At 39.6% G+C, this 16,973-nt stretch overlaps 1 protein-coding gene across 10 annotated transcripts in view; it reads left to right on the top strand.

Annotated features, from left to right (window-relative positions):
* BMS1 (BMS1 ribosome biogenesis factor) overlaps positions 1-16,973 on the top strand; it is a 39,750-nt gene that overhangs the window by 14,204 nt on the left and 8,573 nt on the right. For 6 of the 10 annotated variants that reach the window (XM_043518569.1, XM_043518567.1, XM_043518575.1 and 3 more), the window contains exons 10-18: positions 3,067-3,875; positions 4,569-4,670; positions 6,092-6,246; positions 6,901-6,982; positions 8,718-8,794; positions 12,119-12,301; positions 14,190-14,378; positions 15,343-15,523; positions 16,115-16,173. In XM_043518569.1, coding sequence (XP_043374504.1) covers positions 3,067-3,875; positions 4,569-4,670; positions 6,092-6,246; positions 6,901-6,982; positions 8,718-8,794; positions 12,119-12,301; positions 14,190-14,378; positions 15,343-15,523; positions 16,115-16,173 — 1,837 coding nt within the window. The remainder of the gene's footprint in view (positions 1-3,066; positions 3,876-4,568; positions 4,671-6,091; positions 6,247-6,900; positions 6,983-8,717; positions 8,795-12,118; positions 12,302-14,189; positions 14,379-15,342; positions 15,524-16,114; positions 16,174-16,973) is intronic. The other 4 variants (XM_043518571.1, XM_038410269.2, XM_043518572.1 and 1 more) reach the window with 1 other exon arrangement.

The raw sequence follows: 16,973 nt of genomic DNA on the forward strand, positions 1-16,973 counted from the left end.
GTTCTTCTTTTGTCAGGTCTTAAGAGGAGAAGAAATCTAAGCTTTATTTGCACTTTCTCTGTTTAGTTTAGTTCGTCCTGGAAGATAAGTAATCATGGTTGTAAATTTCACTGGTCTTTGTGTGAGCAACTCTGGGATTGGAGACTTCAAAGTAATGTTCTGAATAGGATTATATTTCTAATTATAGAAGAAGTTGGTAATGCCACCCTGCAATTAGATTGCTTATCACCTCCCATTATAAGACCGTTTTCTGTTGCTTATAACTCTTTTTAACCGTTCAGGCTGAAATGTTCCATGTTGTCCACCTTCAGCTAATTATTATTTTAATTTTTTTTAACTTTTGCTTAAACAGCTAAGCTGTTTAAAAAAATAAATAAATAAATAAATAAACTTACTATTTCATAAAGAGATCCTTTAGTGTACCTCTATGCTTTCTTTTAATTAAGTTTTTAGGATGTAATTTCTACATAGCTGCAGATGACTGATGCATGTGATGTGTGTGTGATCGGTTTTTTGTTTTGTTTTTCGAGACAAGGTGGGAGAGGTAATATTTGTTGTTTGACCAACTTCTGTTGTTGAGAGAGACAAATTTGCAAGCTTACACAGAGCTCTTTTTCAGGTCTGGGAAACATACTCGGGGCAGGTATACACTTAAAACGCTGCATTGGTGCAGCGGCACTGATGCAGCTGCACCAGTGTAATGCTTTAATGAAGGCACTCTAAGCCGACAAGAGAGAGCTTCTCCTGTTGGCTTAGGGCATGTCTACACGTACAGTGGTGCAGCTGCATTGTGTCTGGTGAAGATGCACTATGCCGATGCACTATGAAGATGCACTATGCCGAAGCTCTCCCACCGACATAGCGCTGTCCACACCAGCACTTAAGTCAGTGTAACTACGCCACTCAGGAGTGGAGTGTAGACCCAGGGCTCAGAGTGTCACAGCTAAATACAAGGTAGAACAGATTGTTTAGCATAAGTAGTTCACATTTCAACGGACCATTCAAGAAGTGGCCTATTAACACCCTTCTGGTAGGGAGGAAAGGAAGGTGGGAAAGCAGCAATATAGAGAGTTGCTAGTGGGTATCATTGTAAAAAGCCATACATCCAGTGTGTGTCTTCAGTCCTTGATGTTTAGTGTTCAACATAGTTATGAATTTAAGCTCCCAGGCTCGCCTTTTGAAAGTGTTGTGCAAGTTTCCTTTAGGCAATAGGACTGATAGGTGAGATAAAGAGTGTTCACCCACAGGTGATGAGGTGTTTTTGTCTTGCATCATTTTCCTGTGAGTTTATTTGAAAGCATAGTAATTGTCTGTCTGGTTTCAACCTGGCACAGTTGCTATTGGGGCATTTAATTCACTGGATGACATGTTGTGATAAGCATGTGTAGGCCCAGGTATTTTGAAAAGTATGTTTGGGAGGGGTGTAGATCATTGTAGTAGTGGAAATATGTTTGCAGGTTTTGTATCTATTATTCTGGCAGCGTCTGGTGCCGCTTTTTGAGTTGTATCCTGGTCTGTGGGGAGCTTGCTTCTGATGATGAGCTTGGATTTTTAGTGTCTTGCTAGATTCCTAAACTCATGGACTGAATATAGACACTGGATTTTAAGGCTTCTTACAACAATTTATAATCTGCTACCCCATATTCTCTCTCCTCCCCTCCTCCCTCGGAAGTTCCTTCCCCTTTTCTTCCTATAACTGCAGGAGTGTTGATGGGACACTTCACCTTGAATGGTCCCTTGAAATATGTGTTAACTAATTATGCTAAATAATCTGTTCCATCTTGTCTTTAGCTGTGACACTCTGAGCTCTAGTCTACAGAACAAAATTACTTTGGTAAAATTTATGTCACTCGGGGTGTGAATAATCCACACTCTTGAGTGACGTAGTTAGACCAACTCTGTATAAGGGCAGGTCTACACTATAAAAGCTGCATCAGTGCAGCTGCACTAATGTAGCACTTTGAAGACACCCTAAGATGACAGCAGAGCGCAATCCTGTTGGTTATTCCACCTCTGCGACAGGTGGTAGTTATGTCGGCAGGAGAAGCTCTCCCGCTGACATATCGCTGTTTACACAGGGCGGGGCAGGGACCATAAGGTCGGTATAACTATGTTGCTCAGAGGTGTGGATTTTTCACACTCCTGAGTGACGTCATTACACCAAAGTAAGCGTTATGCCTGCTGGAATTTTGCGCCATTTCTCAGTGCAGAATTTCTGTTTTCCACCTAAATGTTTCCTTTTTCCAGGGCTGAATGTGGGAGCCCCAGCTGTGCTACATTTCCTGGATCTGTTTTGTTGTCTATATTGTTACAGATCTATTTGCTGACAGATATTTTGAAATAAATTGCCAAATAATTGAAACTAGCATGATTATATTGTAGTGTTTTGACAAATAAAATATGCAGAATTTTAAAATATTGTGCACAGAATATTTAGATGCAGAATTCCCCTGGGAGTAAAGTGTGTATGGGAAACCTGACCTAAGCTTTAAAGCTTCTCTCTCACCAACAGAAGTTAGTCCAATCAAGCTTACCTCACCCATCTTGTCTGTCTAATATCTTGGGATGGACATGGCTACAACAGCACTGCATACAGCAATAGGTTTTTTTTGTCATTTATTTCTCCATATAAAACAGTACTTCTCTCCAAGTTAGAAAGGATTGAGACTCCATCAGCATTGAACACAGTGCATTTTTTCTTCAATTATTTTTTTTTAAATAATTCACTGGCATAGCAACATGTGATACATTTTTAGTTTTTGTGAGGGTCCTGGGAGAATGGCAATCATAATCTTCAGTGAAAAACCAAAAACTTAATGCAGGCACTCAGTCTAAACTAGTGGATAACAGTGAAGAATCACTAATTTAGTTGCGACATTACCACTATGAGGCTTCTTGAACTGAGATTTTTGTCAGACAGTGTTGCTACTTGTTTTGATGGCACAGGTAGCCATACTTCTGCTGTTAGAGTGACACCACCAAAATATTCTTCTGTATTTGTTTGTGACATCAAATGTTTAATTAAAGCCAACTGATTTTTTTTTATCTTGTTCTCCATTGGGAAAGCAGATTTGTGATGCCAAAAGAAGAGAAACAAATTGATTTGAAGACTGGGAGAGTACGTCGGAAGGCAATGTTTGAAGAAGAAAATGATGATGGAGCAAGTGATGAAGAGGAGGGACAAGATGAAGAAATGTCTGAGGACGAGATGGATGGAGGTGAAGGTGGTGATGGTGACGATATTGAGGGAGAAAGTGACAAAGAGGTACCAGGGCAAGAGCTAGGTCTCAGAAGTGCCAAGCGTCTGAAAAGAGAGGAGACTACAGAAGAAACTGCAGTGGAACTGCCAGCATTTGCTGATAGCGATGATGATCTTGAGATGAGTTCAGGGGAAGAAGGGGAAACTGACCTTGATGAAAGCAAGGAAGAGGCAGAAGACCATGGAGATGAAGAAGAAAGTGACAAAAAGGAAAGTTCAGGCAGCGATTCTGAATCTTCAAGCAGACGAATAAGTAAATTCACACCACTTCCACACAAGGAAGATAAAGAACAAAGAGAGAATCATAACCTAGATCACCATTTGGGTAAAAAAGTGGTTCCCACTACAGATTCTGGAAACTGCACAGCTGACGAGGCATCTGAATCTGAGGCTGAAGGATCCTCCCAGGATGAGGAGGAAGAGGAAGGATCAAATGATGACTTAGAAGTTGAAGAATCCAATAGGAAAGGGATTCAGAGTGCTCCAGATAAGAATGTAGATGGTGTTGAATGGGCTGAATTGAAGACTGTAGAGGAGGAGGAGGAGGATGTTGAAAATCTACTGAAAGAGGAAGAGGAGTATGGAGAAGAAAATGACTTTTCTGCAGACACAGCAGGTAAATTTTAAATTTCTCATTTTCCTTTACTGTGCATTTGGCATAATGTTCATTGCTGCAGGCAGAGTCTCTCTTTCTTCTTGGGAAGCATTGTTGTCCAGTAACTAGAGCAGGAAACTGCATCTCAGACCTGGGTTATATTCCTTTGTAAGCCATTGATTCTCTGCTTAAGCCTCAATTTCCCTGACAGTAAAATTGATAATACCTAGCTTTTAGAGAGTTCTCTGATCAAAGGCCCTAAAGACATGCAGAATTGTTATCTTTACTGTGATATGTTTTCAAAAAAGTGAAACTTTTGTGTATTGCATTTGGAAAAAGTAAACTACCTTTCAGTGATTTTATTAACAGATGTCAGTGGTGAATTTATAATGATGAAAATAGTCTAGTTGAATCTGCAGGCTCTGGTCCTAATCTTTCTTTTCCTCTTTTTCCTTCAAAAGTTAGGAACTGTCTACACCGCAAAACCAACCAAATCACAGTAGTATGTTACAATACTGGATGAAAAATTAGAGCCAACCATGTGTATCTGTGTCACGTAACCAGTATAAAGTCTTGATCCTATCTACCAATTTTAAGTATATTGTAATTGACTCCCTATTTAAGTTTTCTCCCTAGTGCAGATGGTCCCTTAGTCTAATGCATTGCCTGCCAGTGGAGAAGGAATTTATAGAGTTCTTCTCCCCTCGCTTTCAGGTGCACTTAAGTGGAAGGAAGACCTTACCCAAAAGGCAGCCGAAGCTTTTCTGAGACAACAGCAGTCTGCTCCCAACCTTCGCAAACTTGTTTATGGAACAGGTAAAAATCCCATGTGTGTAAGTGTAAATTTCTCTCCTAGCCTCATGATGCTATTGCTCTGATCCCTGTATAGCCTTTTAATCATAGGCATATTAGTTAGGCATAGCTTTTGGAGTCTACTCTTCCATGGTGCATGAGGAAATACTGGAATTAACTCTCCTTATTGGTAACAGGAGTTCATGTTTAGTTTTCCTACATACCCCCCATATCATAAGAAAGATAATTTTGTCTTCCTAATTAAACATATCTTATGCTAGTTTGACCTAGTATTTATCCCGAGGCTTGCTAAACATATATTTGTTGGGTCCTTCCTTTTTGAGATACAGCAATATTTTTCCAGGTGGATAGAAAGAGTATTGAGTTCCCTTTGGTATATAGTATTTTCCCAAAACATTTAAGCTCATCTTTTTAAAATAAAAAAAAAAATCTAGTAGTAGATGCTATACACATACCACCTATTTTGGCAACTGGTTTTTTATGATCTGTTTGGTCATGTGAGATTTTTGCTGTCCTAAATGAATTTTGTCTAAAATTAACCAAGCATTCTTCGAAAGGTGAGGAAGTGTTCATTCAAACTATGAATAAGGTTAATTTTATGATGTCTGTTATAAAATGTATTTTTTAAGATAATGATGATGATTTGTCAAGAATCGGGCAGTTGGTTTAAAGTGAAGATAAAGCTGTCATTTACATGATGTATGCACTCTGTTTAATTAATAAACTGATACGTTTCCAAGCAAGAGACTGTCCCCTCGACATGTACAACTCCTGTTGACGTTACTGGGAGTTCTGCATACTAAGATTTGCAGTATAATGCCCTAAGAAATTACCAATACATTCACAAACCCAGTGTTAGCAGTTTACAGACTGGTACAAAACAAATGGGATTTGGTTTTGGAGAAATACAGCTTTTTTTCTAATAGGTTGGGTTTTGTTTTGTTTTATTAATTTTGTGTTAAACAGTTTCTACATGAGCAAACAAAGACGTCACAGTTGCTTAATCAAAGAACAGATTTTTTCAGATAAATCCAATCATCCACGAAGCACCTGATTTTTCTGTTTAAAGTATGTGAAATTTGACATGTGTAATACATTTTTCCCACAGTCATGTCCCGTCTAATTATCTCTTCAACGAAAGACCTGACTTTGGGTTCTGATCTCAATATAGAATAATTCACTTGCTGCTGCTTGCTCTATAAGGGAATCAAACAATGTATTAGTTTTGCTGCTTTCTTAATACAAGTTGGAACACTGGTCTCCTTACTAATACACTTGTGCATAAACCACTTTTATGATTTAATTTCTCTTTCCTCAAACTACATCAGACATTTAAAGATGTATGGAGCAAGAGAGGTTTTTGATTAATTTAATAAATACATATGATTTGCAGATGATGCTTTTAACTATGGCATTTTATTTAGTGGCTGAGGATGCCGATGAAGAGGATGATGCTGATGAAGAGCTTGGAGGGCTGTTCCACGTTAGCCGTCCTGACAAAGAATCCAGACAAAAGGCTAATGCCCTTGACTGCTCCAAATTTCCAGTGGAAACCCCCCAGGATTGGGATTTAGATGAGGTATTGCTTTTGGAGAGACAACTCTTACACTCTATACTCTTAGGAGCACTTCCAGTATGTATCCACTTACACCAGTCTTGAATTTCCCTTATAAAGAATTGCTGATATGTCATGGAGACATGAAACTAACCCATGTGAATTACAGACAGTTCTGCTTATGTGTCTTCTTCAGAAATTCTCATCTCCTCTTTGTCCTCACCAGAGACATTTACACGCAAACAGGATATTAGGTTTTTTGTTTTTTTTTTTTTTTTGTTTGTTTTTTTAAATAGGAAGGGGAAATGAAAGTAAGTAAACTTAATGCTAGTGAAAGATGCTGGATGGATTGCTGTGATGACTGATGTCATCTTATTTATTCACTAAATGGTTACCCCAGACTCACGTTAATGTGCTGACTCACATTAATGAGCTTTTGCCTTTTTCTGGCAGGATGATTTCTGGCGGTAGGGAGAGGTTAATTCATTCCCCTCCACCTCTCTGTGGAGGTTGCCAGCAAGGAAGACAGTTTTGATAGTTGTGTTGTGATGTAGATAGCAAATGGGCTGAGAGCAAGCTGTCTCTCTAAGCCAGAACAAGTATTACAGACAAAATGTGTCAGCTGTTGAAGTGTATCGTAGTCATGAGAAGTGTACAAGTAACACTTTCATTTTACAGGTTATGAACAGTATTCAAGACTGCTTTGTAACAGGAAAGTGGGAAGCAGATAAAGATGCAGCAAAACTGCTGGAGGAAGATGGTACGTCTGATGCTCTTGGAATATGAGTAATGGAGAAAAAACTTCTAGTAAATGCTGTGACTTAATATTTAACCCAAAATTCTGTTATGTATTTAAAAATGTTTTACATTAGTAACACCCTTGCCAAGTTCTCTACCTATTTTACATATTTGAAGCACTATGCAAGCATTAACTGATTTTTATTACTATAGCTGGTATTGATCTGTGCACAAATAGGAGAGAAATAGCAGATCGAGAGAGGGGAACAGTTTACGCTCTTTGAATATAGAATCTGTCTATCATATAGAATAGAAAATAGAATCCCCACTCAAGGCTGGTTGGCTTACACTCAGGGCATGGCTACGCTTGCAGATGTAGAGCGCTTTGAGTTAAACCAGCCTTCGTAGAACGCAGTAGGGAAAGCGCTGCAATCTGTCCACACTGACAGCTACAAGCACACTGGCTGCAACGTGCTTTTCAAATGGGGGGTAGGGGTGAGGTGGAATGTGACAGGGAGTGTGTTTGTGTGTGTGTGGCGGGGGGGAGAGCATATCAGCATGCTGTCTTGCAAGTTCAGACAGCCGCAGATCTCCCGCCTCTCTCTCTCTCTCTCTTTCTCTCAAAAACAGCATTCCACAGGTAATAGTTGCTTTGTCTCGGAGCAGATAAGTATGCCGGCTGTCAGAAACGGAGCTTTCAAAGGGCATATCCGCATTCCTGCAGCGATTCCAAAACAATGAGAAGAGTGGCCACTTGAATTAAGGGGATTATGGGATGTTTCCAGAGGCTGATCAGAGCTCAGTAATGCAACACCTCATTCACACTGACGCCTGGGCGTTCCAGCCAAGGCACAACAAGCGTTAATCCTCTTACCGAGGTGTAGTGCCAGGAGCGCTCTAACCGTGAAGTCAGAGCTCTCTACGTGCCTTGCCAGTGTGGATGGGTAGTGAGCTAGGGCGCTCGGGGCTGGTTTAATGCGCTCTAACTCGCAAGTGTAGCCAAGCCCTCATAGATAATCAGCTTTCAGTTTTGTAGGTGTGCTTAGTTGTTCCTTTTGTACAGAGGGGATTGAAATGAACAGAAACCCTATTTGCAGAAAGTAAGTCTTGTCACTTTGTTTTGCTGAAAAGTTGGGATTTTAGTGTTGGCGAATTTATGGAGATACTGTTTTTAATTTCAAATATGATTATATTATCTCCAAAGCAAACTTAGAATATTGATAACTTTTGTAGAGCAAACTTCCATTTATTTTTAAACTTCTTGAAATTACTGGATCCATTTTAGATTTTTGCTCTCCCTGCAGTCTCTGCCTCCACATCCTGATGGAAGCCGGAGGCTCAGGTTGCTGTGCTGATAACTTAGTGGGCAGTGTTGAGGCAGAGATAATGAGAGGGTGCTGTCAAAATTAAGAATTGTTTCACTCTTTCCAATTGTGTGGCTTTCACTCTGAGAGATGCAGGGAGACAAGGCATGTGGGCTTTGCTAGAACTTCACTTGAATTTTGAGGCGCTGGAGATGTGTGAAGAAAGTTGCTGATGGTGCATTACTGAAAGGAAAAAGGAAGAGCTACTGAAAAGCTGGGCTGCCACTCACTTTCTACAGAATGTGGGAAGAAAATGTGATAAATCTGTACAGCAATCAAAATGTGAAGTATTAGTGAGAAATAAATATGCACAAAATACAAGAGCTTAGAAGTGTTACAGAGCAGTGCAAAAATGTTGCTAACTTGCGGATTTCTTGGCTGCTCTATTTACAGAAGAACTGTATGGTGATTTTGAAGATCTTGAAACAGGTGTTGTGCACAAAGGAAAACCAGCAGCAGAAGGAGATGAGGTATGATCTCTAGCTTGATTGTTCATCAGCTGCTCTTATTTAGTATGTTTCTCTTTCTGTGGTGGGTTGTTCTGTTTCAAACATCCTTCAGCTCAGGATCCCAACTGGAAAGTTGCTCATAAATCAGTAGAAACAAGGCTGCTGTAATGAAGAGAACATTTTGATATCTGAGAGACTGGAATGAAATAGATTAAGTTTCCTTTCTTTTATTTTCATTAGGATCAGATGTGCTTTTAATTTTAGGGGATCAAATAAACTATATTCTTTACATGGAGCTTATAATTGTGCAGGAGCAGAAATCAGTTTACCATAGTTAACAGTAGAGGGCAGGCTTGATCAACTTGCTGGGGCTGAAAATCAAGTTTGTGATGCATGGTACAAGTTGAACATGATCCCGACTACTAATATCTTGTATTTTCATGTAATCTTTCCTAAGTAGTATCATAAAATAGAAGAAAACAAATGAAGATTAGGGTGGATCACAGACAAAAGATGTATATGTGAATTTATGCTGTAGTGTTAAATGCTGCTGTGTAACATACCCTAGTCTATGGGCTTGTCCATACTTGAAATGCTCCAGAGGCACAGCTTGCCACTGCAGCGCTTCAGTGTAGACTCTACCTACACCAACGGGAGGGGGTTTCCCGTCATTATAGGTAATTCTTTTGTCGATCTAGCACTATCTGCAGTGTGGGTTAGGTTGGTTTAACTACTCCAGTCAGAAGTGTGGTTTTTTCACACCCCTGAATGACATAGTTGAGCTAACTTAATTTTCTAGGGTAGGTCAGGCCCGCATGCTTTCAGTGCAATATATATTTTAGGGGAAAGGGCACAATCGTAAACTTGGTCTCAGTAATAATTATGGGAAAATATTTGTTTTATGTTAGTGATATGTTGCTTTTAACTTTGTCCTCAATAGGGCTTTTTAATTTTGCAAGGCATAGTAATGTAGAGTGTACCTTTTTGTGTTGGTGACATTCACCTTTTTACAGAAAGCCAGCCCTTTTTTGAGGGCTAATGTAGCACCTAATTGGTGATGAGGCCTTGAGCTAGCCCCAGGAGGATGAATTTCACCCAGTGTTTGATCTTTCATGGAATCATAGAAATTGGGGGGGAAAAAAATTGGCCCACCTAACCCTGACTAGTACAAGACTGTTCCTTACAGTATATTCTCTGGTGACTTCAAACCATGGGCTTCCACCATTTCTTTGGAGAGGTTATTCCATTGTCTCATAGATCTTACTGTTATATATGTATTTTTCTGATATTCAGCCTAATTTGTTCTTTACCTAATTTCATCCTATTGCCTCGTTTAAACCTGCCTGAGTTGTTCTTTGTTGAGCAATATAGAGAGAGATACAGGGAAAAGCACCTTGCTATTATAGTGCGGCAGTAGCTCCACACTGGGTAAGGATGAGACTAGCTTATTGTTTAAAATGCGATTTTTCTAAATACTCAGAAATGTACACACTTATTTGCAAACTACTGTGCCTCATGGTGTGTCCAGGGTAGGATTAGTGGTTCTAATTTTGAGGTTGTTTGAACAAGGGGTTTCTGAGATACTGCTCCCTTAAAAAATGCATGGCATGAAAATATTACGATTCTTATAGTTTTTCCTGTACACACTTGGGCCTCAAACTATGGCTCTGATCCATCCCAAACTGGTGGTATCTGCTCAGGATTGATTTCAGATAAAGAGCTGACTGCAGTAATGAAAATTTTCTAAAGCTTACCTGCAAAGCAAAATTGTCTGGGAAATTGGTAGTCCACAATAGGAACTGAGATAGACTTTGAGAGAGGGGAGAGGAGAAGGTACTTTAAGATGAATGGGTCAGTCTATGACAAAAGTGCTCAGAGCTATTATATCAGCCTCTGTTCATCTTCATGAGGTGTTCTTACTGATTTGAGAAATCCCTCTGAGATGACTGAACCATTTCATACCTCTGCTGTAGAAGGTTGTGCAGAGCTCCTTCCCTCTGAGGGGGAATCTGGGGCTCCCTCCTCTCTGTTTTGCTGCTTCCTGCTGGTAGACATGCTCTTCATAGCCCATCAGTCACCACCTTCTCTCTTTTTCCCATGGCTTCTCCAGCCCTACTGGAAGGGACAGGAGACAGGCAGAGTTGGTAGCTGAATGGGAGTAAGTTTCCAAGGAAGCCTTCTTATGCCCTCCCCGCCCCCAAAATCATGGTCCTCTCAGTATCGCCATCTACTAAAAAAAACAAGGAAAATTCACTGCTCCAAAACTTTGTAAGTGAAGAATTAAGGTTCACTGGCAGTGCCTTTTACCCTTCCAGAGCATTAGTGCACCTATCCTTAGACCTCTGAAAACAAGGAAATAAAAAGTTAAGAGGTTTAAGTATAGGCTCATTCAATGTTCTGGACGGGTATGTGATTTCGGTTGACAATGGAATCATGAGCTAGTCTGTAGTAATAGGGACCAAATTTATTTAGGGCAAATGTTGAAGATATACAAAATATTGCAAATTTTAGGGTTTTTTTTAATACTTAGTTTTTTTTGCTTATTTGTGAAATTATTGCTAATCATAGCATCTTGAACTAGGCATTATTCATGTCCAAACTTCCCCCAGTCCATTATCTCTGGCATAGTACCTCACTCCTGATGGGCAATACTCGTGTATTATTCAAGTCCTGGGCCACTCTTATGCAGTCTTTTTTATTAATATGTTTGTTTTAACTTAAGCATGATAAATTATGCCAATTCCAAGCTCTGAGTACTCTTGGCATACATTTAAAAATGCAATTCATAGCAATAAAAATACCATTTATTTTAATATTGGTTTGAAAAGCTTTCTCATGAGGACAAAAGGAATGAGACACCATGGAAACACATTTCCACTTCTTATGGAAGACATTCTTCTCCATATGGTGAATTTATTATTAAACAGTTTATCTTTTTAGGATAAAAAGCTGTATTTATCACTATTTGCATTATTAAATAGATCCTGGTCTACACTTGAAATTTAGATTGACCTACCTGTGGTGCACAGGTGTGTGTGACCTAGCCACTGTTGTAGATGCAGTAAAGGTCAATGCAAGAACTCTTCTCTCAATTAAGCTACCAGCACTTAGAGAGGTGGATTACCTACATTGATGGAAAACCGTCTTCTGTCAATGTAGGAAACATACACTGTGCTGCTACAACGGTATAGCTGCAGCACTGCAGCTTTGCTGCCTGTAGTATAGAACATACCCTATGTTGTTCCTTGGTCATGTTCTGTAGGTGTATATAAAATGTTGGCCAGACTAGGAATTTTGTGAACTAACTTTTCAAAAGCTGTTTGATAAACTTCTTTTTCTTGCTAGGCTGGAAGTGAAGGGGAGGAAGAGGATAAAGCAGGAAAAGAACCCAAACTGGGAGAGGAGGAGGAGAAGAAAAAGCGCATGGACAAGAAACACAAATTGAAGGAGATGTTTGATGCTGAATATGATGAAGGGGATGCCACATACTTTGATGATCTCAAAGGGGAAATGCAGAAACAAGCTCAGGTAGAAGCTGTCAACTTGGCTATTTGTCTGACTGTGAAGCTTCTTAAGTACCACACACTCTTTCTCTGGGGCACTTTTAGGACACATCTTCACAGGCAACATTAAAGAGCTGCTCCCACTGGTGCACTGTCGACACTGGCACTTTATAATGCTGAAACTTGCAGCACTGTAAAGTGCTAGTGTAGACAAGCCCTTAGATTCAGCAGCCACCGATAGCTCTTCAGCATTTATGTGCAAAACACCATATGTTTAGAGGGATTTTTTTAATTGGTGAATAATGTGATTCCATTACCATTTTTAAAAAAAATACTAATTCTTTTGAAGCTCTTCTTTTTAATTGACTTATTGAGTCATTATTGCTACTAAAATGTGGCACTCACCTAAAGCTACTGTGTAAATGTTAACTGTTCAGGGGTTCCCAAGCTGTGATCCGTGGAGCGGAGAGCTAGGTGGTCACATGGTAGGTGTTTTCAATGGAAAGAAATATCAGATGAGAAGGGGAGATGAAATTAAAAACAAGTATAGTCTGTGATTTAAAGAGGTCAATCTTTATTGCACTGACTATAGGTAAAAATACTTTGCTAATAATTACTTTTTCTTTTAAGCAATTGCTGTGGTTGCCATATGGCTATTAAGGCTTCACAAGTGAGTAAGTAAGTGTCCACAAGGCAAAATGTTACATCAGAATGTATTCCACACTTGAAAAGTTTGAGAACCCCTGTTCCAGTGGTGTGATGAAAATTTTCAAAGACATTTGAGAGACAATTTGAGCTGGTAACTCTGCTGCAATGTTTAGTTGTTAAATGAAACCCTGAATATAGTTTTTAACATAGCTTTTTGTATTGCACTGACATCTTTCTGATGGATATCATAGTGTAAGGTTATTTAAAAAAAAAAAAGACCCATAGTGTACACCATCTTCTTAACTAACAAAATCTTGCTCAGATTAACCATTAACTCAGTTGTACAGGTTTGCATTAACCTCTGACATAAGTACCAAACAACAAGACCTTGTGTTCTAATGTGCTTGCATAAGAACACTTAAAATGTAAACAAGTCTCTTCCAGTAAAAGAATGAGCCAGTTTAGAGCTCCTGCACTAAAGGCCTGTTAGGGAAACATGTATTATAGTGATCCTTAAGCAGTGTATTGCCATCACAGACCAGAGAGAGAGAGTCCAAGTAAATTGGAGAAATCCAAAGACTTCAGAAATGTACTTGAGCCACAGAATTTATCCTATATGTTAGACTCCAACAGCTGCACAAACAGCATCCAGAATAATCAGTAGTGGCATAGCAAAATATAGATGTTCCTAGCAGTACAAAAACAGAGGGAAAGAACCCTCCTGTTAGTTACAAGGATCTTTTGTTAATTACATAGAATCTTAGGTACACATAGCATCTCACAGATAAAGATAGGCCCTCCTCTAGGGCACTTAAGGTAAAAATATTTCACAAATGCTTAGATTTAGAAGCTCACATCCCATTTTCAAAACTGATTTTGGTGCCCAGATCATTTAGGCACTTTTTGAAATTTTACCCTAAATTCAGTATTCTAAGGATCTGTCCAAAAAGTCACTTGTTTCTTCTGGGCACTGTACTCAGAGTAGAGCAGTATGTCCAGATGTGTTTTGGACTTTTCTATGTAAAGCTGGATCTGCTGTTTTCTAAAGGGAGCTGCAAAGGAAAGAATTCGTGGTGGCAGACATCTGTTAGTCTGAAGTAAGTTACCAGAACTATTAGGGCTATCCAGACAGATACCATATAAATTAGTGTTTAATTTGCTTTTCAAGTAAAACTGAAACCTTCTGCACAAGCCTTCTTCATACATGCTTTTTCATGTTCCATTTTCTACCCATTAAAACTTTTCCCCCTGTCTTTCTCACGTAGCTTAATCGGGCTGAATTTGAAGACCAGGATGATGAATCCAGAGTTCAGTATGAAGGCTTCCGCCCTGGGATGTATGTTCGAATAGAGATTGAGAATATTCCATGTGAATTTGTGCTTAATTTTGACCCCCACTATCCAATTATCCTGGGTGGTTTAGGCAACAGCGAAGGAAACGTGGGATATGTTCAGGTATGGAGCCAAAACTGTGTGTGCTTGGATGGTGGTACAGCTGTGTTTCAGTAGGCATGGTATTGCTGTTTATTTTTATTTCCTATTTGGCAAATGTAACTAATAGCTTAAAAAAAAAAAATTGAGGGAGATCCTTCGTCTGAAGGTCCTTATGCTGAAAAGAGGGCTTTTGGCATGGTTAATTTAAAAGTCCAGTGTTTGAGATTGTAACTTGGCTGCTATCCTGTTTTAATACAGGTTTGATGATCAGAAGGAAAACGTTATCAATATTGTTATTTTGGTATTTTATATTGCATTCGCACAAAGAGGCCCCTCCTCCCATTGTTCTAGTTGCAGAACAAGCTCATGCAACAGTTTGCATTTGCAGTTACATTTGCAGTTCCCTAGGGTCTATAATCTAAGGCTTTGTCTACGCTACAGACCTTATAGTGGCCCAGCTGTAAGGTCTCCCATGTAGCTGCTCTATACCAGAGGGAGAGAACTCTTCTGCTGGCATAATTAAACCACCCCGACGAGCAGCGGTAGCCATGTAGGTGGGAGAGCATCTCCTGCCGGCATAGCGCTGTCCACACCAGTGCTTTTGTCAGTGAAACTTTTGTCGCTCAGTGGGGTGTTCTTTCACCCCCCCCCCCCCCCCCCCCCGACCAACAAAAGTTCTAGTGTAGACAAAATCTAAATAAGGCAAATTACAATCAGAGGTTTGGGAAAGGGGATAGATCGATAGATAGCTGTGTATGTATGTATATTGTATACACATAGTTTTTAAAAATTTTAAATAGATGAAATGCCAGCTACTTCGGTTTAAGTCACCCTGACCATCATGAATAGACATGTTTTTAAAAAAAAAAAAAAATTTCTTTGGTTGTTAAACGAGCATTTAGGAAGGATGGAAATTGCTTAAGTAATCACTGATATTAGGCCTAATGCTGTGCTTTTAATATTGTCAATCTTTTCTTTTAACTAGTTACGTCTGAAAAAACATCGTTGGTATAAGAAGATACTTAAAACACGGGACCCTATAATCTTCTCCTTGGGGTGGAGGCGATTTCAGACTATCCCTATGTACTATATTGAAGATCATAATGGGCGTCATAGGCTTCTTAAGTATTCACCACAACATATGCATTGTGGAGCAACGTTTTGGGGTAAGGATTACTTAGACTTACAGTCTACAACCACGTGGTGAACTGCAAAACTCCCTAGCCTTAGAGGAGGCATTAGGAATTTCCTATACAAATAACCAGCTGATCGCTTTGGGGAAAGAAAGAATCACTTAAAACAAACGTTTATTCCCCATAGGATATAGAATAATACTAAGAATTAGCAAATTTGCAGTATGGTTGAGAAAGAGGTCAAGAGGAAACTATCTAACTCCTTCATGCAGGGTTCCAATCAAATTCTGATCAGCCTGCTGGGATATTGCATCAAGGAGGAACTGGTGACTATATGTCCAGAAAGAGAGAACATGTTAAGGACCCAGTCCTGCAAACACTTGCTTGTGGGAGTTACTTCACTCACACAAGTAATTCCATTCACTTCAAAGTGGGACTATTTATGTGAGTAATGTGCTGAATGGCTAGTTTAACCTGTCTTATTTTTTTTTTGGTAGGGGATATAGAATACATAATTCTGAACACACTAATATTATTTCAGCATTCTGAGACCACCTTTAAACAATAGCCAATTATTGGTTAGCCAAACACGTCGTCATTTGTTTTATTCAATTTTGCTTTTAGGCCCCATCACTCCCCAAGGGACAGGATTTTTGGCAATTCAGTCAGTCAGTGGCACAACGGTAGGTTTATTATCACAAAACGTTTCTTGGCTCTTTCTGTAGATCATTGTATCAAACAGTGAATTTTTTTGAAAGCTTACTTAGGTTTAAACAAAGAAACGACAGGCTCTTGGAGGATCTTTTAAAATTTGTAAGGCACTCAGATACTGTGGTGATGAGCATGGGATGAAGACCTAGGAAGAAGCTAGATAGATACTTCATTTGGTAAAGGTTTATATGGAGGGATGTATTCCTACTCCTGCTGGGCTGATATTCCAACTGTATAGGATAATCTCATTATAGTGAGACCAGATTAACTGAAGGGCAGTAACATACCTGATGCAAGAGTTTCTTTCCTGCACTGTGATTGATCTGAAATCCTGTTTGCCAAAAATATTACAGGTGTCCCTTCAACATTTTTTATCAATGATGGTGTGCATACTATATTAAAGTAGGTTTTTTGTTGTGTATACATTTGGGCTATGTGTAGCACTTAGAGCACAGGTTCCCAACTGTGGGTTGCACCATCAGCAGATGGAGCCACAAGTCCAGGGGATCGGTTTCAGCCTGCAAGACGATGCCATCTGCCCCCAAATGTCTCCAGACCCGCTTCATAGATGCTTCACCAGAAGACTGCCGTTTTGTAGATCAGATGCCTCCTGGTGCGGCATTTGTGGAGCAGGTCCAGACATATTGCCTATGCGGAGGTGGCTGTGCAGATGCCAATTTGGGCATTTGCACCATCCAGCTGTGCAAGCATCCAGCTGAGGGACTTGAATGCAGAAGATCCTTATCTGTGGGCAGCAGCCTCATCAACAGAG

Source organism: Dermochelys coriacea, chromosome 7, assembly GCF_009764565.3.
Source record: "Dermochelys coriacea isolate rDerCor1 chromosome 7, rDerCor1.pri.v4, whole genome shotgun sequence".
NCBI lineage: Eukaryota > Metazoa > Chordata > Testudines > Dermochelyidae > Dermochelys > Dermochelys coriacea.